We start from the raw sequence: 14,574 nt of genomic DNA on the forward strand, positions 1-14,574 counted from the left end.
CTCTGCTGGGATCGAGCAGTTACTTGGTCAACCACCGGTGGATGCTGGTTTAGTCTACGTAGGATCTTTCCACTAGCTGGAATTACCGGATACGGGTGTGTGTTTTTCTAGGTTGAAATATATTCTCACCTTCTGCGTGAAAATTATTCGTAAATGAATTATTTTTAGATTTTCATCCAAAGGTAAATACTTGATTTTGTGATAGTGATGTGACACTGACACTGGCATTCCGAAGCTTTCATTCCATTCTCGTTGTTTAACATGCGATGTAACTTTTTAAGATCGTGAAATGCTTGTTCCATTAATTTGATATGTGTGTGTGTCAAAGTAAGTTTTAACAAAACTCTGAAGAAAAAAATGGTTTCTGCCCTGATTTTATAATGATATCACTCGGGAATTGTGCGCGGGTTAGCCGCATATTAATCTATGGTACAAATTCGTACAATGAGGATCTTGAACAGTAAAAATTCCTACTTCTTGATTTTTCTATCATGCATTCGACGTTTTTTGCTCTGTAACCTTTATGGTAGACCATTCATTTCAAATTTGCTCAGAAAGTTTCAATAGACTGCAACTGTGGTACATTTTGAGGATTGTATCCTTTCGGAATAAACCCGATGTTGCCTTGCCGCGAATCCGCTAAAGTTGCATTAGCATAGTGTGACTATGCAAGGTCTGGCCAAAACAATACTTTGTACTTTTTATGATACCTATATTCTAGTTTTGAACCCATTTCATACAGATACTTTTTCATCGTTTTTGAATCAATCTGATATTTATTGCTCAGCTCACGATATGATTTTGCCGACCGACCAGGCGTTTCCGCTCTCAATTTCGCTCGAACTTTGCTCTCTTGTAAAGTGCATTTTCGTTCGGAACCGGATTTTCTGTTGAAGGTATTTCCATTCTCGAAGAGTTTGAAAATAAATAAAAATAATATAAATGTTTTTTTTTTACATATCCAAGATTTTTAAAATAGTGGAACACTTCACTTTTCGATTTTTCTTTATTTCGCTAACAAAAATTGAAAATCAATTTACGATGGTCTTCTTCCGACAACGCCTTATTCTCAACTAAGCATAACTTGACCAGTTATATAAAAGTGGATCTTCATTTTGTGGAAAGGATTTTTCCACATTTCAGCACTTTGAAATCGTAGACCAAATAGAAGTTGTTCGGATTTTTTTCCTCACACGTTAGCGCATCCTTATTTAAAATGTTTGTCTAGATGTACAGTAACTCTTAATTGCATTGTTCTTAATCACTAGCAAGTCCAAATATTCGAATTCTCCAACCTGTTTGAGTTCGTGACTACCGTAAAACGGGGTATCATTGATCAGCGGGGTGACATTGATCAGTTTTACCCTTCTTATGAATAGTTGAAATAAAACTGCTCCGTGATTACTTATGCTAAATTTAAGTATAACATCTTAGTTTTGTGTCATTCGAGGCCTGAACAATATTGTATTGGTTGATTTTTTTTGTTTTGATGACCAAATTTTAAAATTAATTTGACCGTAATATTTCTTACCCTCAGAAAGTCCCAAAAAAGCACTTTATTCTCGTCGAATATTGAACATTTCGCATTCATTGACAAGTTTTCCAAATCCGTTATTTAATTTTCAACTAGTTTTCTAATCAACTAAAATAATTGTATTTAAATTTATTGTCTTGGCTAGAGCAAGAGAACGTGATGTCAATCCGGAAAGCGTATCTAAACATGTTATCAAAGCATAATCTAACATTTTTAGTTCAAAAAGGTTTCAAAACTATTCGAGATTGAAACTGATCAAAGTTACCCCAAATAAGGAAAATTGAAACAAGGACGAAAAAAAAATGTTTTTAATGTTCAAAAAGGGCTCTAAAAATTACCTTCGCAAGTTCTAAGAATGCCAGTACTAGTTCTGAAAATATAAAACCTGTAATTTCAGTTGTAAAATATATAAATACTCACGAAAAAGTGAAAAATATGATCAATGTAACCCCGTTTTACAGTACTCTCAAAGATTTTCACATTTAGCAACAAGCATTTATCTTTTAATTTGATGAAAATTTTACTAGAATTATTGTAAATCACAAACATTCACGACAATCCTAGGGTAGGGAACATATTTTAAGCATCTTTAGTAGCCGTCTGTGTATTGAGACGAAATACTCTTAAGATGTAAAATGAAATACAAACATGAATATATCAATTAGCTCATTATCTTTTTCTCTGTCAGCATTTTTTTCAGATTGTAAAAGTGATTTAGCAAACTTTAACAGTAATCAATTAAAGTCTCCTATCGAGAGACACTATTCCAATCACCCCAAACCTATTCTAAGCAGTTTGCATCTGTTTAGCAGGGGATTTCCATCAGCACCCGAAGTGGCGCCTAAATGGCTGCAATTATGGTTGATTCTTTTCGATTGATGTTTATTCACAGATTTTTCTGTGTTGAATGGTATTTTATGTATTTGTAAGTCAGCTAGTTGAAGGGAGTGTTCGTTCTAGCCATGATGATCAAAATTCAGGAGTTTGAGGGTCGTTTCATTCAACTGATTAAAATAGGCGCCACTGTTTAAGCCGTTCATTACCCTATGTTTTTGGCCTTCATAGTTTGATAAGTGTGCAAAAAAGACAAGGATTTTCAAGATCGTGTTATAAAAGATTTGTTTAACGTTATCAACATAGCATTGAAAAATTCAAGGTCAAGTTTCCGCGCACGATAAAGTTGACAACAATCGCTTACTGTGAAAATTAACAAACAAATATTTAGACCAGTAATGATATATGCAATCTAGAGTGGCCATTTTTGTCACATCATGCGATTTCGATGAGCGCCGGGCGGAAAAAGTTTCTTTTTTACTCCAAAAATACATACTTAAAATTTATTGCCGGGTCTCGGTAATTTTTGCCGAGAACGGCACCACTGAGTGCTCGGTTTAAAAAATAATTACAGCTGTAACAATTTTTCGTAAATCTCGGTTCAACCTAACTGAAATTTCGGCATAAATTATTACCGAGCTATCACTGTCGAGATTACGGATATTTTGTGCTGAAATTTCAGTTAGGAACACCGAGATTTACGAAAAAATGTGACAGCTGTCATTCTTTTTTTAACCGAGCACTCAGTGGTGCCGTTCTCGGCAAAAATAACCGAGACCCGGCAATAAATTTTAAATGTGTAAGCCATGAAAATTTGAAATTGATCCGAGTTCATTTAATGGACCCACAAAACGCTTCTATTAAAAAAAATAGATTCTCATAAGAACTGTTTTTTCATCTCTTTTTGAAGTTTTTTGCCTTAGTTTCTTAAAATAGTTGTATATTTTGCGTCGAAATACTCTTCAATTGTAAAATCATATCATAAGGGACATTCATATATTACGTAACGCTAAATTGTAGCAATTTTAAACACCGCCCACCCCTAAATACCGCAATTTTGCATGAGGGCCTCGCGCAATGGAACTCTTCGTTGAATATCCCCTTTTTCTTAGTACGTTACGTAATGAATGAATGACTTCTCATATTCGTTAGAGGTTTTGAAACTGCCATTCAGTGATTATATCCTTAATCGTACTTAATTGCAGCAACTGCGTGAAGTGAACCGCCACAATCGGATTGGTGAAGCAAAATTATTAAAATTAATAAGAACTTTTTGTTTGGATTAAATGTTATTTTTATTATTATTATTATTATTATTATTATTATTATTATTATTATTATTATTATTATTATTATTATTATTATTATTATTATTATTATTATTATTATTATTATTATTATTATTATTATTATTATTACTATTATTTTCTATGAAACAGTTCAGCACTAGTGATCTGAATGCACTAAGACGGTGAATTTTATCAAATACGGTCGGTAGATTTCCAGTTGATCGAATAGCAATTCTCATGAGTTTCGATGGAAGTGCAAAGTTCTTGGGCGCGCTTAAAATTGATTCAAGCTACGGCAAAAATATCGCCCTAGAAGTTTAAAATACGCTAGTGGATTGAAATATTTCTAAAAAGTTTCGGAAACTAACCAATATTACTTGTTCTCTTCATTTCTATGAACTTTTATGCAAAATATATTACATGGCTAGAGCATAGGACCTTAAACACTTGTCATTTACCGTTTTACAAGAGCATTTAACGAAATCAACTCATTCACAGCCAATCAAATCACTCACAGCTTCAATGATCCAAAAGTTCTGACCATCGACCATAAATTGCATTAAAGACATGTCCCTGTTGGTAGTCAAACTTCACAGTCAGGTGTTTTTCGGATGTACGAGTGCTGTTTAATGTATTAATAAGGTTATGAATTCTCTACGTGATTCTTTCACTTTTGCCGAAATTGATAGTCGTCTCAGACGCTGTAACTGAAATGATGAAGAATCGCTTGTAGTAATCCCAGAATAAGATGAATTGGCCTGATATCCTGTTTGAAATTAAACAAAAAATGATCGGGTGATTAAAAGCGAATGGTCCTTAAGGTGAAACGGTACTGAAACCACAAACAGCCAATATCGAATCACCACTTCGAATTTTTAGAAGCATAAGACTCGGAAATAGATAATGCATTTCCTGTGAAAACGCTATTTTATGTTTGCTTCACCGCAGCTAACATGAAATAGCGTTTTTACATCTGACGCATTAACTGTTATCGATTCTTGGGCCTTTGAAAATTCAAAATGGTGACTGGAAGTCGGCCATTTTTGGTTTCTATACCTAATGTTAAATTTATGAAAAATTCTAACCGTGTTTCAACACATAATTAAGCGAATTTCAGTTTATATTGCATGTCGTTGATTTATCGAAAAAATACACACCTCATTCAAAATACAAACTTTTAACAAACACCAAAAGTTATAGATTTTTTTTAAACTTAAATTAGGATGATAATATTACTGTTTTATGAAAATACAAGTGTATTTGAATAAGTTTATCGAGAGATATATGTTAAAAAAAGAAAAAAACTCCATACAATTTTCATGTAAATCGATTTCTCAAATATAAGCACAAAGGGTTCATTAAATATACTCCGATGAACTTCAAATTTTCGTTGCTTATTGTAGAGGTCAATAGGAAACTTTTTCAGACCGGCGCCCATTAAGATCGATAGTTTCAAAAAACGGCCATATAAAATATGGCCACTCTAATGCAGTCCCTATCTGGACAAGCTGTTGTACAACTAGGAAGAAGATGCTTCAAAGGATTCAGGATAATTTTTTGAAAATGATAATGGGGTATCCTCCCTGGTTTAGCACAACTGGACTACATAGGCTTACTAATGTGGAAACATTAGAAAATATGTCAAATCAAATTATCAATAAAAGCCGGGAAAATCGTTGCAATCCTCAATTAAAACGATTACCTCGCTTTATAGATAGTAAATTAGGAGTATGTTTAGGTTTAAGTTCTATCCATTTTTTGCTTATCAAGTAGATTTTCGTACACTCATGTTCACTTAATTGCGATAGCAATTAATGATTATTTAATATTAAAAAATTTAGAATATATGTAATAGTGTTGATATGTCACCTTTTGTGGCAGAATACACAATATGAAAACTGAATAAATATTAGTAAATAATTAATTCATTACAAAACATCCCCCCTATTGAAAAAATGAAGAATCGCTAACTGTGACATCAACTACTTGTACGCCAGGGAAAAGTTTGGCGAAATATTTTTGTCCCAACAAAAGAAAGCTTCAATGAGGTTAGAACTCAAGGTTCTGAAAGAGTGTATGCATTTTAGTATACACTTGAAAGTATCGTAACTCATCTACAGAATCCTTTGATTCTGTAGACAAACAAGCAAAAAAGAATATGTAAATTACGCAAATTTGCGTCCCAACAAAAAAATTTGTTGCTTGACACAACAAAGATCATACATCGAGCAACGTCACGAAGACTATAAATGTTAGCTTCAGTGTCGTCAGTCTACTCATCATAAATTAAATCTTTTATCAACGGAGGGAACCCGCACAAAGATAGAGTGGTGTTTGAGTTGATCATCCAAATTGTTATCTGCCTTGTTATATCCGCAAACACGACCGGAATCCACGCCGTAGTCGCTCACTCATATAAATCCTTTCTCTCCATTCGCAGTAGATCACTTTACTCATTGTCATTGTAATCGGACTATAGCAGCGGGTGAAAATGGCCGATGTGGACGAAGTAGTATCGACAGCTTCCGAAGCCTGGTTGATCGATTCAACTACCGCGACCTCCGTTGCTGCAAACGGTTACGCGCAGAGTGTGGATGAATTGAGCCGGTCACTGCAGCGATTTAACTGGCCAGACTATTTGGTGTTTGTGCTGATGTTAGTTAGTTGCATTTTTATAGGAATCTTTTTCGGTTACAAAGATCATGTTAAGCACAAAAATCGAAAAACTGCTCGGCGGGATTCAGAAGCTCTCGATTATTTGGTTGGTGGGAGAAAGATGAAAATTTTTCCCGTGGCGGTTTCTCTAGTGGCCAGGTGAGTTGATATTAATAATATTGGAAAAGTCATTAGAGTGATGAACTCATTTTTGTGGACCTATAGCTGGATTTCAGGAATTTCATTATTGGGAACTTCCACGGAGATCTACGTATATGGAACACAATACTGTTATATAGTATTTGCCATAATACTGATGGGATTTGTGATGCATTATATATTTCTTCCCGTGTTTCACGACTTGCAGATAACTTCAGCCTATGAGGTAAGTAATTGTGAAAATTTTTTGTAAAATATTCTAGAGAGACTTTTTAGAACAATCGCGCAAATCTTGAATCCTTAAATTTTTATTTTAATGTATTGGTAAATTTTTTCTTATAAAATTTTTTATTTACAAAGTGTTAGAATTTCAAACCTAGCCTATCTGATTGGTATTTTTTTCTGAAAATAAATGAATAAAATGTGTCTTACTGCCGCTTGTTACTTGAAGCGCTGAATTTTGGTGGGCGCTGAAGTATTACAAACAAGCTCTGTAAACTGTCAAATGGCATCATGATGGTAATTTGCAATTTATTTCACATACCTACTAGTTCTGTTATTATTGTGATATATAAACAAAAATATATTTTAATATTCCAGCTTCTATGATATCAATGCCATGTATTTTTTTTATTAGAGTAAATACGTTACTCAACTGTTGGTGTTTGCCTCTAAAAAAGTTAGACTGGATATCGGTATTCATAACTGATCAAAAATTAAGATATAAACTAGGTCAAATCATAATATTTTAAATAGAAGCTCATTGAACTACATTGCAATTCGATAATTTACCCTCTGTTTCAATTCCTTCGTAACCAAACCTTAAAGTATAAGACAATTGCGAGGTTTAGAAACACGAAATTTCTATTGACTTCAATAGATTCTTTTAGCATCGTACCCCCAAATAACATTCCGTTTGAGAAGAAACAGGCTAAAAACATTCCAAAAAATAGTCTATGGAATTAGCTTGGCAGAATATGTATAGTTAAAGGCTCTAGTATGTAAAAATGCTCTGACATATGAGCCATTGCGAACCAGAGTGGTCTATGTGCCATCAAGCAAATTGTTCAGGAGAAGCAAATTTCGAAAAATCTGAATAAAATTCTGTTCAACGGATTCTCTCAAACAAAGTGTTCTAATATAAAGGTTATGAAGTGGTTTAACATTGGGATCCATAAAATTAACAGTTTCTTTGCGAAATCGGTGATTTTGACCACTCTGACTTCATATATATATATATATTCACTGGAATCCTCGTATCGTTTCGGAACAGAGTGGTCTATGATCACAAACCCGGTAAATGATAAAGAAAATGACGGTAAATCGTATAAAATGGCTAGTGTCACATGTTATATGATACATAAAGCATGTCACATGTAAGATGTCACGTGTTACATCACATGTAACACAAGATATTACATATTACATAATATTTTACATGTTACATTTTTCGTGTTACATTACGTGTAACATGTTACATATTACTTGTGACATGTACAAAACAAGTGGCATGTTCCTTATCACATGTAATATGCTACATGTTACGTGTTACATGATAGTATTACATCGATTTATGTACATAGACCACTCTGTTCAGAAACAAAACGGCCATTCTGTTTCGAACGAATTTTCAACAAGGAATAAATCAGCTTTAAAATTCGATTTTCCGAAATTTTCTTAATCTCCCAACTTCAGCTTCTTGAGTAGATGCGGTTTATGCAAAAAACTCATGTTCGAAAAAAATGGTCTTTAGACCACTCTGTTCCGCAACGGCTCATATAATACTGTAAATCTATTTTTGTAAGCAAGATAAGGCGGTTACGTCTAATCACACCAGTAGGTATTTAAGAAAATACTTATTTTTCAGGTAGCTCTTTAAACCAATGGATTTCTGAATGTGTGTTTTTGGGAAACTTTCTCTAAATGTTCGAATCAAATAGGGGCCGCACAGGGTGTTTTATATATTTTTGATATCTTCGACTATCATAAATTTATATTGGGTGGCCATATAGCCAAAAGACAAAAGAAAAACGAAAATGAATTAGAAAAAGAATAATAAAAAGTAGAATAAGAAAAAGAAGGAAATGACAACCGATTGATTTACAAAGATACATCTGTTCATTATCTATTTTTAGTACTTACAGCTGCGATTTGATAAGCGGATGAGACTATTAGGGTCATTATTGTTTACTTTGGCTTTGGTAGGTGGCAATTTCCTAAGGTTGTCCGGAACTTAATTTCCTCTTTTCGTTGTAGCTTCTATGGCTCCCGATAGTTGTCTACGTCCCAGCGTTGGCATTTAACCAAGGTAGGCTGTTAAGATTATAATGCTACCTTAAATTTTAATTTATTTTGTTGATAGTGTCTGGAGTTAATATTCATGTCATTACGCCAATTGTTTGTCTAGTATGCATATTCTATACTAGTGTGGTGAGTTAATTTTTTTTTTTGGATGTCTAAGAGATCGATTGCTATAAGCTGTTTTAGGGCGGTGTAAGAGCTGTAGTGTGGACGGATGTCATACAGACAGCTATCATGGTTGGCGCGATGATTATCGTTATCGTGAAAGGAACCATAGATGTCGGAGGGCTTGGTGTGGTTATTGAAAGGAACTCTATAGGACAGCGGTTTGACAAACCAGAGTACGCATTACCAGTTTTACCTTAGGTTTCCTTTTTAATAAACATTACTTTTTTAGTTTCGATTTTGACCCAACGACTAGAAATACATTTTGGAATCTCTTTATTGGTGGAACATTCTTCTGGACGTCTACCAACGCAATCAATCAGAACATGCTTCAACGGTATCTAGCACTTCCCACGTTAGGTGCTGCGCGGAAAGCTTTAGTCTTTTTCATGGTAGGAACAACGGCTGTTTTGGCACTATGCTGTTATAACGGTCTCTTGATCTTTGCAATGCATCATGACTGCGATCCTCTCAGTACCGGTCTAGCCAAGGCGAAAGATCAGTTAGTGCCATTGCTCGTCATGGAAGTTCTAGCCATTTACCCAGGCCTAGCGGGACTTTTCGTTGCTGGTATTTTCAGCGCAGCGCTGAGTTCCTTGTCTACGGGTCTAAATTCACTCTCTGCTATTGTGTTGGAAGATTTTTGTAAACCATTCGTAAAACGTCCTTTAAGTGAAACGCAAACTCGATACTTAATGAGAGCGACAGTTTTAATCTTCGGAGCCTTAGCAGTAGTTTTGGTGGTGGTAGTTGAGAAGATGGGAGCAGTTCTACAACTGTCTATGAGCTTGGGACCAGTTACACTAGGACCGCTTTTTGGACTATTTTTGATGGGAATATTTATTCCACGCATTAATGGAACGGTAAGTTGAGTTTCCCTTCGCATTTAATCCGTTTGAGTATCGTGATCTTTTTCTACGAACCTGATGTTCGCGTTATTAACATTATTATAACGTTGAATTCTCTTATGATATATAACTAACAGATTTTCATAGAATTTCAAAATAATTATATACCGAAATCGGAACACAGACAGAATGTTTTTGTGTGTTGGTATTTAGTTTTCGTTGGCACCTTTTCTCCACTGTTGTACCAAGGCTCTTACTTGCTGTCTCAAACTATCGGCGCCATCGGATTTACTCCTTGATATCATGAAATATGTGAAATACAGAGAGGACAAAGATAAATTTATTTTGAATAGGTCTTAAACATTGGGTATAACGATCACGATACTTAATGCTGTAATTTGATTAACTATGCATGTTAACAATCGCCTTATTTCCGCAGTGCGCCATAATTGGAACTATTGGCGGATTGATAACGATGGGTTACATTGTAATTCGCTCGCAAATTTCGATCGCGCTAGGAGAGATTGTGTTCGCTGAGAAACCGGTGACGGTTGCTGGTTGTGCGTATGATTTCACTCCGCTAAACAAAACTTCCTCTTTCCCTGCCGACAGCTCTCAAATGACGGTGGAAAAATCGTTCCACCACGTGTCATTTCTCTACTACACCATGATAGGATCATTAGTACCTACCATTATAGGTTATCTCTTTTCGGTTGTTATGAGCTTCACTATCGGATACCGACCGGAGGACATGTACATTGATCCTCTTCTATTAGCACCGTTTTTGCGCAAATATCATCAATCAACTAAGGTGAAAAACATGGCAGAAGTATTACATGAGTTTGAAACGAAAGATATTCAGCTTTGAAGCTACACTTGTTTGGTACAAGGGAAGCAGAATAAAGTGAAATATTTCAAGACTGAAGAGAAATATTGCAGCTTTTAGTACTTAGAGAAAGCCCTGCCTCGAAAGCATTATACAACCTTATTGCTAGAGAAAGCTTATCGCAAAGTTTTTTTTTGTACTTTGCAGTATTTGCAGTTACGATTCGATCAACGGATGAGAATTTTTGGGTCAATTCTATTCACCGTGGCTTGTGTAAGTATCATTTCTTTCCATTGTTGGTGTCGATGTAATGTAAGGAAAAATGCATAGTAAATGAACCGTCTAGTAGGTTTCAAAAATGGTTACATCTATAACGCTGAAAATTGTAACGGCTTTTAAGATGCAAACTAACAATATAACAAAATAAATCTTATTTTCTGTATCTCTTCATGGCCTGAAGCGAAATAAATATTAGCCACAATATTTTTTAGGTGAAAATGACAGAGAGAGTAGACCTGACGAAGCCTTAATCTATTTACATAAAAAATTCATACCATGTTAGATTCACTAACTTTATTGTTGATAATAATGATGTTGTCTCTAGTTATTTGGTTTATAGCTAAATAATATTATAATATCACAGGCAAATAGACGTGCCTCTCGATGACGATTTCATCGACCAGAAAAATAACGATCATTTTGAAATTTCGCTTAGTGGGCAGTAATGCCGCTAGTGTCGCTATAATCAAGCGTGTACATTTATTATCGAAGACAAAAACCGTCAGTGATGCCGCTGGTGTTGATTTGAGCAAGCGTGCACACTCATTAGCAAATACAGCTGTTTTACGAAAATTAGTTAGTAGGCAATAAGCTCACATGGTGGCGCATGAGTGTAACGTGTTTCGAATAAGGACGAAGATTTTTCAGGATTTTTCTTCGAAGAGGCACGTCTGTTCGTCTGTGATAATATATTCTACTTTATTACTATGTATTTTTCCTGGCTCGAGGAGAATTTTCTTTGGTTTGTTGATATTTGAGACTTATCATGTTTCTACTTAAAATCCAAAACTGCACCGATGATAAATTACAGACAGATCAACGTTTCTGTTCAAAAACTAGAATGCAAAGATTAATCCAGTTTTGTAATAATTTCAGCTACTATGGATGCCAATCGTTATTTACGTTCCTGCTTTAGCATTTAATCAAGGTATGAAAACTGATTCAGCTACAAATAAATGTATTCAATTTATAGCCAATTTAATTTGCAGTTACCGGTATAAATATCCATACGATAACGCCAATTGTGTGTTTAATATGTATATTCTACACCAGTGTGGTAAGTAATCGGTATATTTAATATTTAAGTAATCAATCTTGCTATTTTTCCATATAAATGCTCATTAGTGTGCTAAAAATTTGACTCTCAAATATCATTTAGCGGTAGGGTTCAACAATTTCGGCTCCTCGAAAGAAGTTTCCATGCGAAATTTGAGCTTAATCTAACTTCGCAAAACCGTGCCTTGAAACGGTTAAAGTTTCACTTTTCTTCACCGATCAAAAAACATAGATTAGTTCATGAAATGCTCGATAACATATTTTTTTCAACCCGAATCAGCCCAGAATTCCCGCGAATATTTTACTTTTTCCAACTTTGGATAGCAACTGCATCCACGTATAAAACCAAACTAACTTGGTGTGCTTGTCTCTGTTAAGCAGCATATTTTAGTGTTCATTAAAGTATTTTCAAGTGATGGACATGTCATTGAAGTCATTTTAGGTCGACACCTGTTCCGTATGTCAAATCATGCCATATGGTATCACTGGGTTGATTCGGGTAAGTTCCAATGTTTTTTTTTTAAGTCGAGATTTGGTGTGTGATTGCTGGCGTTTCACGAAATAAAACTATTCTTTCAATCGAGTATTGGTAAATAAAAATCTGCACGGGCTGAAACGGGTTGCAGTTTTATGTATACGAAATTATTCGTATTGTTTTGTAATTATTATGCAATTATGTAGAACCGGGTACCACTTAGTATAATATTGTTTAAATAATTTGCTTCATGTTGATTTTTTTCTATCAATGTTTATTTCAAATCAGTACTGGTATGTACTCACGAAAGCCCCTATGGCTATGAATATAATTTCTGTCGTTTACTTTTTGTAATAAATCAGAGAATTCTCTAAGGTGCTGTAAGATAAATTTGGGTGGAATTGATCACCCATGAAATCTATGCATTTCAATGGAAATGCGCTGTTTCTTGATAGGTACATGGCAACTAATGATTGGCCGAAAGATTTTTTCAAATATTTTGTAACCACGATCATCTTCCATCGTCTAAAAGCCCAACTGATGTAGATTATCAAACGTAATATAAGTAGCATTCCGTTTCTTCTTATAGGGTGGCTTGAAAGCAGTCATTTGGACAGATGTTGTTCAGTCTGGAGTCACTTTGGGTGCTCTTTTGGTGGTGCTGATCAAGGGTGTAATCGATGTTGGCGGCCCGGCAGTAATTTGGGAACGAAATTTTGGTAGCAGCCGCATTGAGGCGCCTAACTTTGATCCGAACCCAACAATTCGACATTCAGCTTGGACCATCCTGATTGGTGGTACGATTTGGTATTCGTACGGAGTATCCTGCAGCCAGGACATGATTCAACGGTTTCTGTCACTGCCAACATTGAATGATGCCAGGAAGGCTTGCCGGGGATTTATTTGTGGCTTGCTGTTAACCTTTTCGGTGTTATTCTGCCTAGGAATGGTAATCTACGCCACATATTACGATTGCGATCCACTAAGCACTAATGTATGTTCACAAAACCTGATGGTAGTAGGAATAAACAAATGTTTTTTTTTATAGTTGGCAAAAGCCAAAGACCAGCTTGTACCACTATTTGTAATGGAAGTATTCAAAGATTATCCAGGGGCTGCAGGAATTTTTGTAGCTGGAATATTTAGTGCTGCACTCAGTTCATTGTCATCAGCATTGAATGCCTTAGCAGCCATTTCTTATGAAGACTTTTGCAAACCATATTTCGGAAAAAATCTCTCAGAAACTCAAATTGGTTATGTACTTCGGGGATCTGTGGTGTTATTTGGAGCCATTTCGGTAGTTTTTATTTACATTGTCGAGCATCTTGGTGCAGTGATGCAGCTAACAATGACACTTAGCTCAACTGCAGGTGGTCCTTTGTTTGGACTTTTTGTAATGGGTATTATGATGCCATGGGTTACAGCTTCGGTGAGTGAAAAACACGAAAACTGGCATGAAGAAATAACTATATTCTGATTTCAGGGAGCATTGTATGGAGGGATTTCGGGTCTACTTTCAATGTGCTACCTCTGTTTTCGATCACAAGCGTCACTTGCTACGGGCGAGATTATTTATTCTAGTAAAGCGGTAACGGTTTCAGGTTGCACTTATCAATTTACAAGTTCTGCTAATCCAGAACCAACATTTGACGAGATGGAGAAGTCGCTCCATCACGTGTCATATCTTTATTTCACTCTTTTTGGAACTTGTGTGTCTTGTACCGTTGGGTCAATAATAAGTGTATTGCAGAAGAAGGATGACAGCAATCAAAAGGATTCGAAGTTATTTGCGCCATTTATTAGAAGATTCGTATCGAAGAAGACTAAGAAGGCCGAACAAACCCCATTGAATGAATATCCACTTAATAATAAAACAAATGAAGATATCCGTCAACCCGAATAAAGAAAACCTTTGTTTTATTCCATACCATTTGTCAAATTTTTAAGATATCGGAAGTTTGTAATAAGCCAAATTTTACCCAGAATTCGCTCGCGTTTTTTCGCAACAAGGTCATGACTTTAAATTTAAAAAAAAAAACTACATTTTTCGCATGAAATGTTATGTAGGTACTTCAAATTTTTTGTTATACCATACTTTTCATTTGATTTTCGCTGGATTTTATTTAACACCTTAAGACCAAAATTTAAGAATA

At 35.1% G+C, this 14,574-nt stretch overlaps 1 protein-coding gene across 5 annotated transcripts; it reads left to right on the forward strand.

Moving 5' to 3' along the window:
- Positions 1–27: 27 nt before the first annotated feature.
- On the forward strand, positions 28–14,326 carry LOC129731335 (sodium-coupled monocarboxylate transporter 1-like). Of its 5 annotated transcripts, none has more exons than XM_055691232.1 (9): positions 28–182; positions 6,101–6,471; positions 6,538–6,697; positions 8,607–8,672; positions 8,728–8,779; positions 8,834–8,901; positions 8,959–9,113; positions 9,170–9,800; positions 10,225–10,754. In XM_055691232.1, exons 2-9 carry the CDS (start codon positions 6,149–6,151, stop codon positions 10,651–10,653), a joined length of 1,884 nt encoding a protein of 627 aa, XP_055547207.1. In that variant the 5' UTR covers positions 28–182; positions 6,101–6,148; the 3' UTR covers positions 10,654–10,754. The 5 variants fall into 5 exon arrangements, with proteins under 5 accessions (XP_055547207.1, XP_055547211.1, XP_055547206.1 ...); XM_055691236.1 differs by lacking the exons at positions 8,607–8,672; positions 8,728–8,779; positions 8,834–8,901; ... (1 more) ...; positions 9,170–9,800; positions 10,225–10,754 and adding exons at positions 10,819–10,884; positions 11,767–11,818; positions 11,880–11,947; ... (1 more) ...; positions 13,470–13,850; positions 13,905–14,326 and having other exon boundaries at positions 36–182; positions 6,098–6,471; XM_055691231.1 differs by having other exon boundaries at positions 42–182; positions 6,098–6,471; positions 10,225–10,753.
- Positions 14,327–14,574: the final 248 nt, after the last annotated feature.

This window comes from Wyeomyia smithii, chromosome 3 (genome assembly GCF_029784165.1).
Source record: "Wyeomyia smithii strain HCP4-BCI-WySm-NY-G18 chromosome 3, ASM2978416v1, whole genome shotgun sequence".
NCBI lineage: Eukaryota > Metazoa > Arthropoda > Insecta > Diptera > Culicidae > Wyeomyia > Wyeomyia smithii.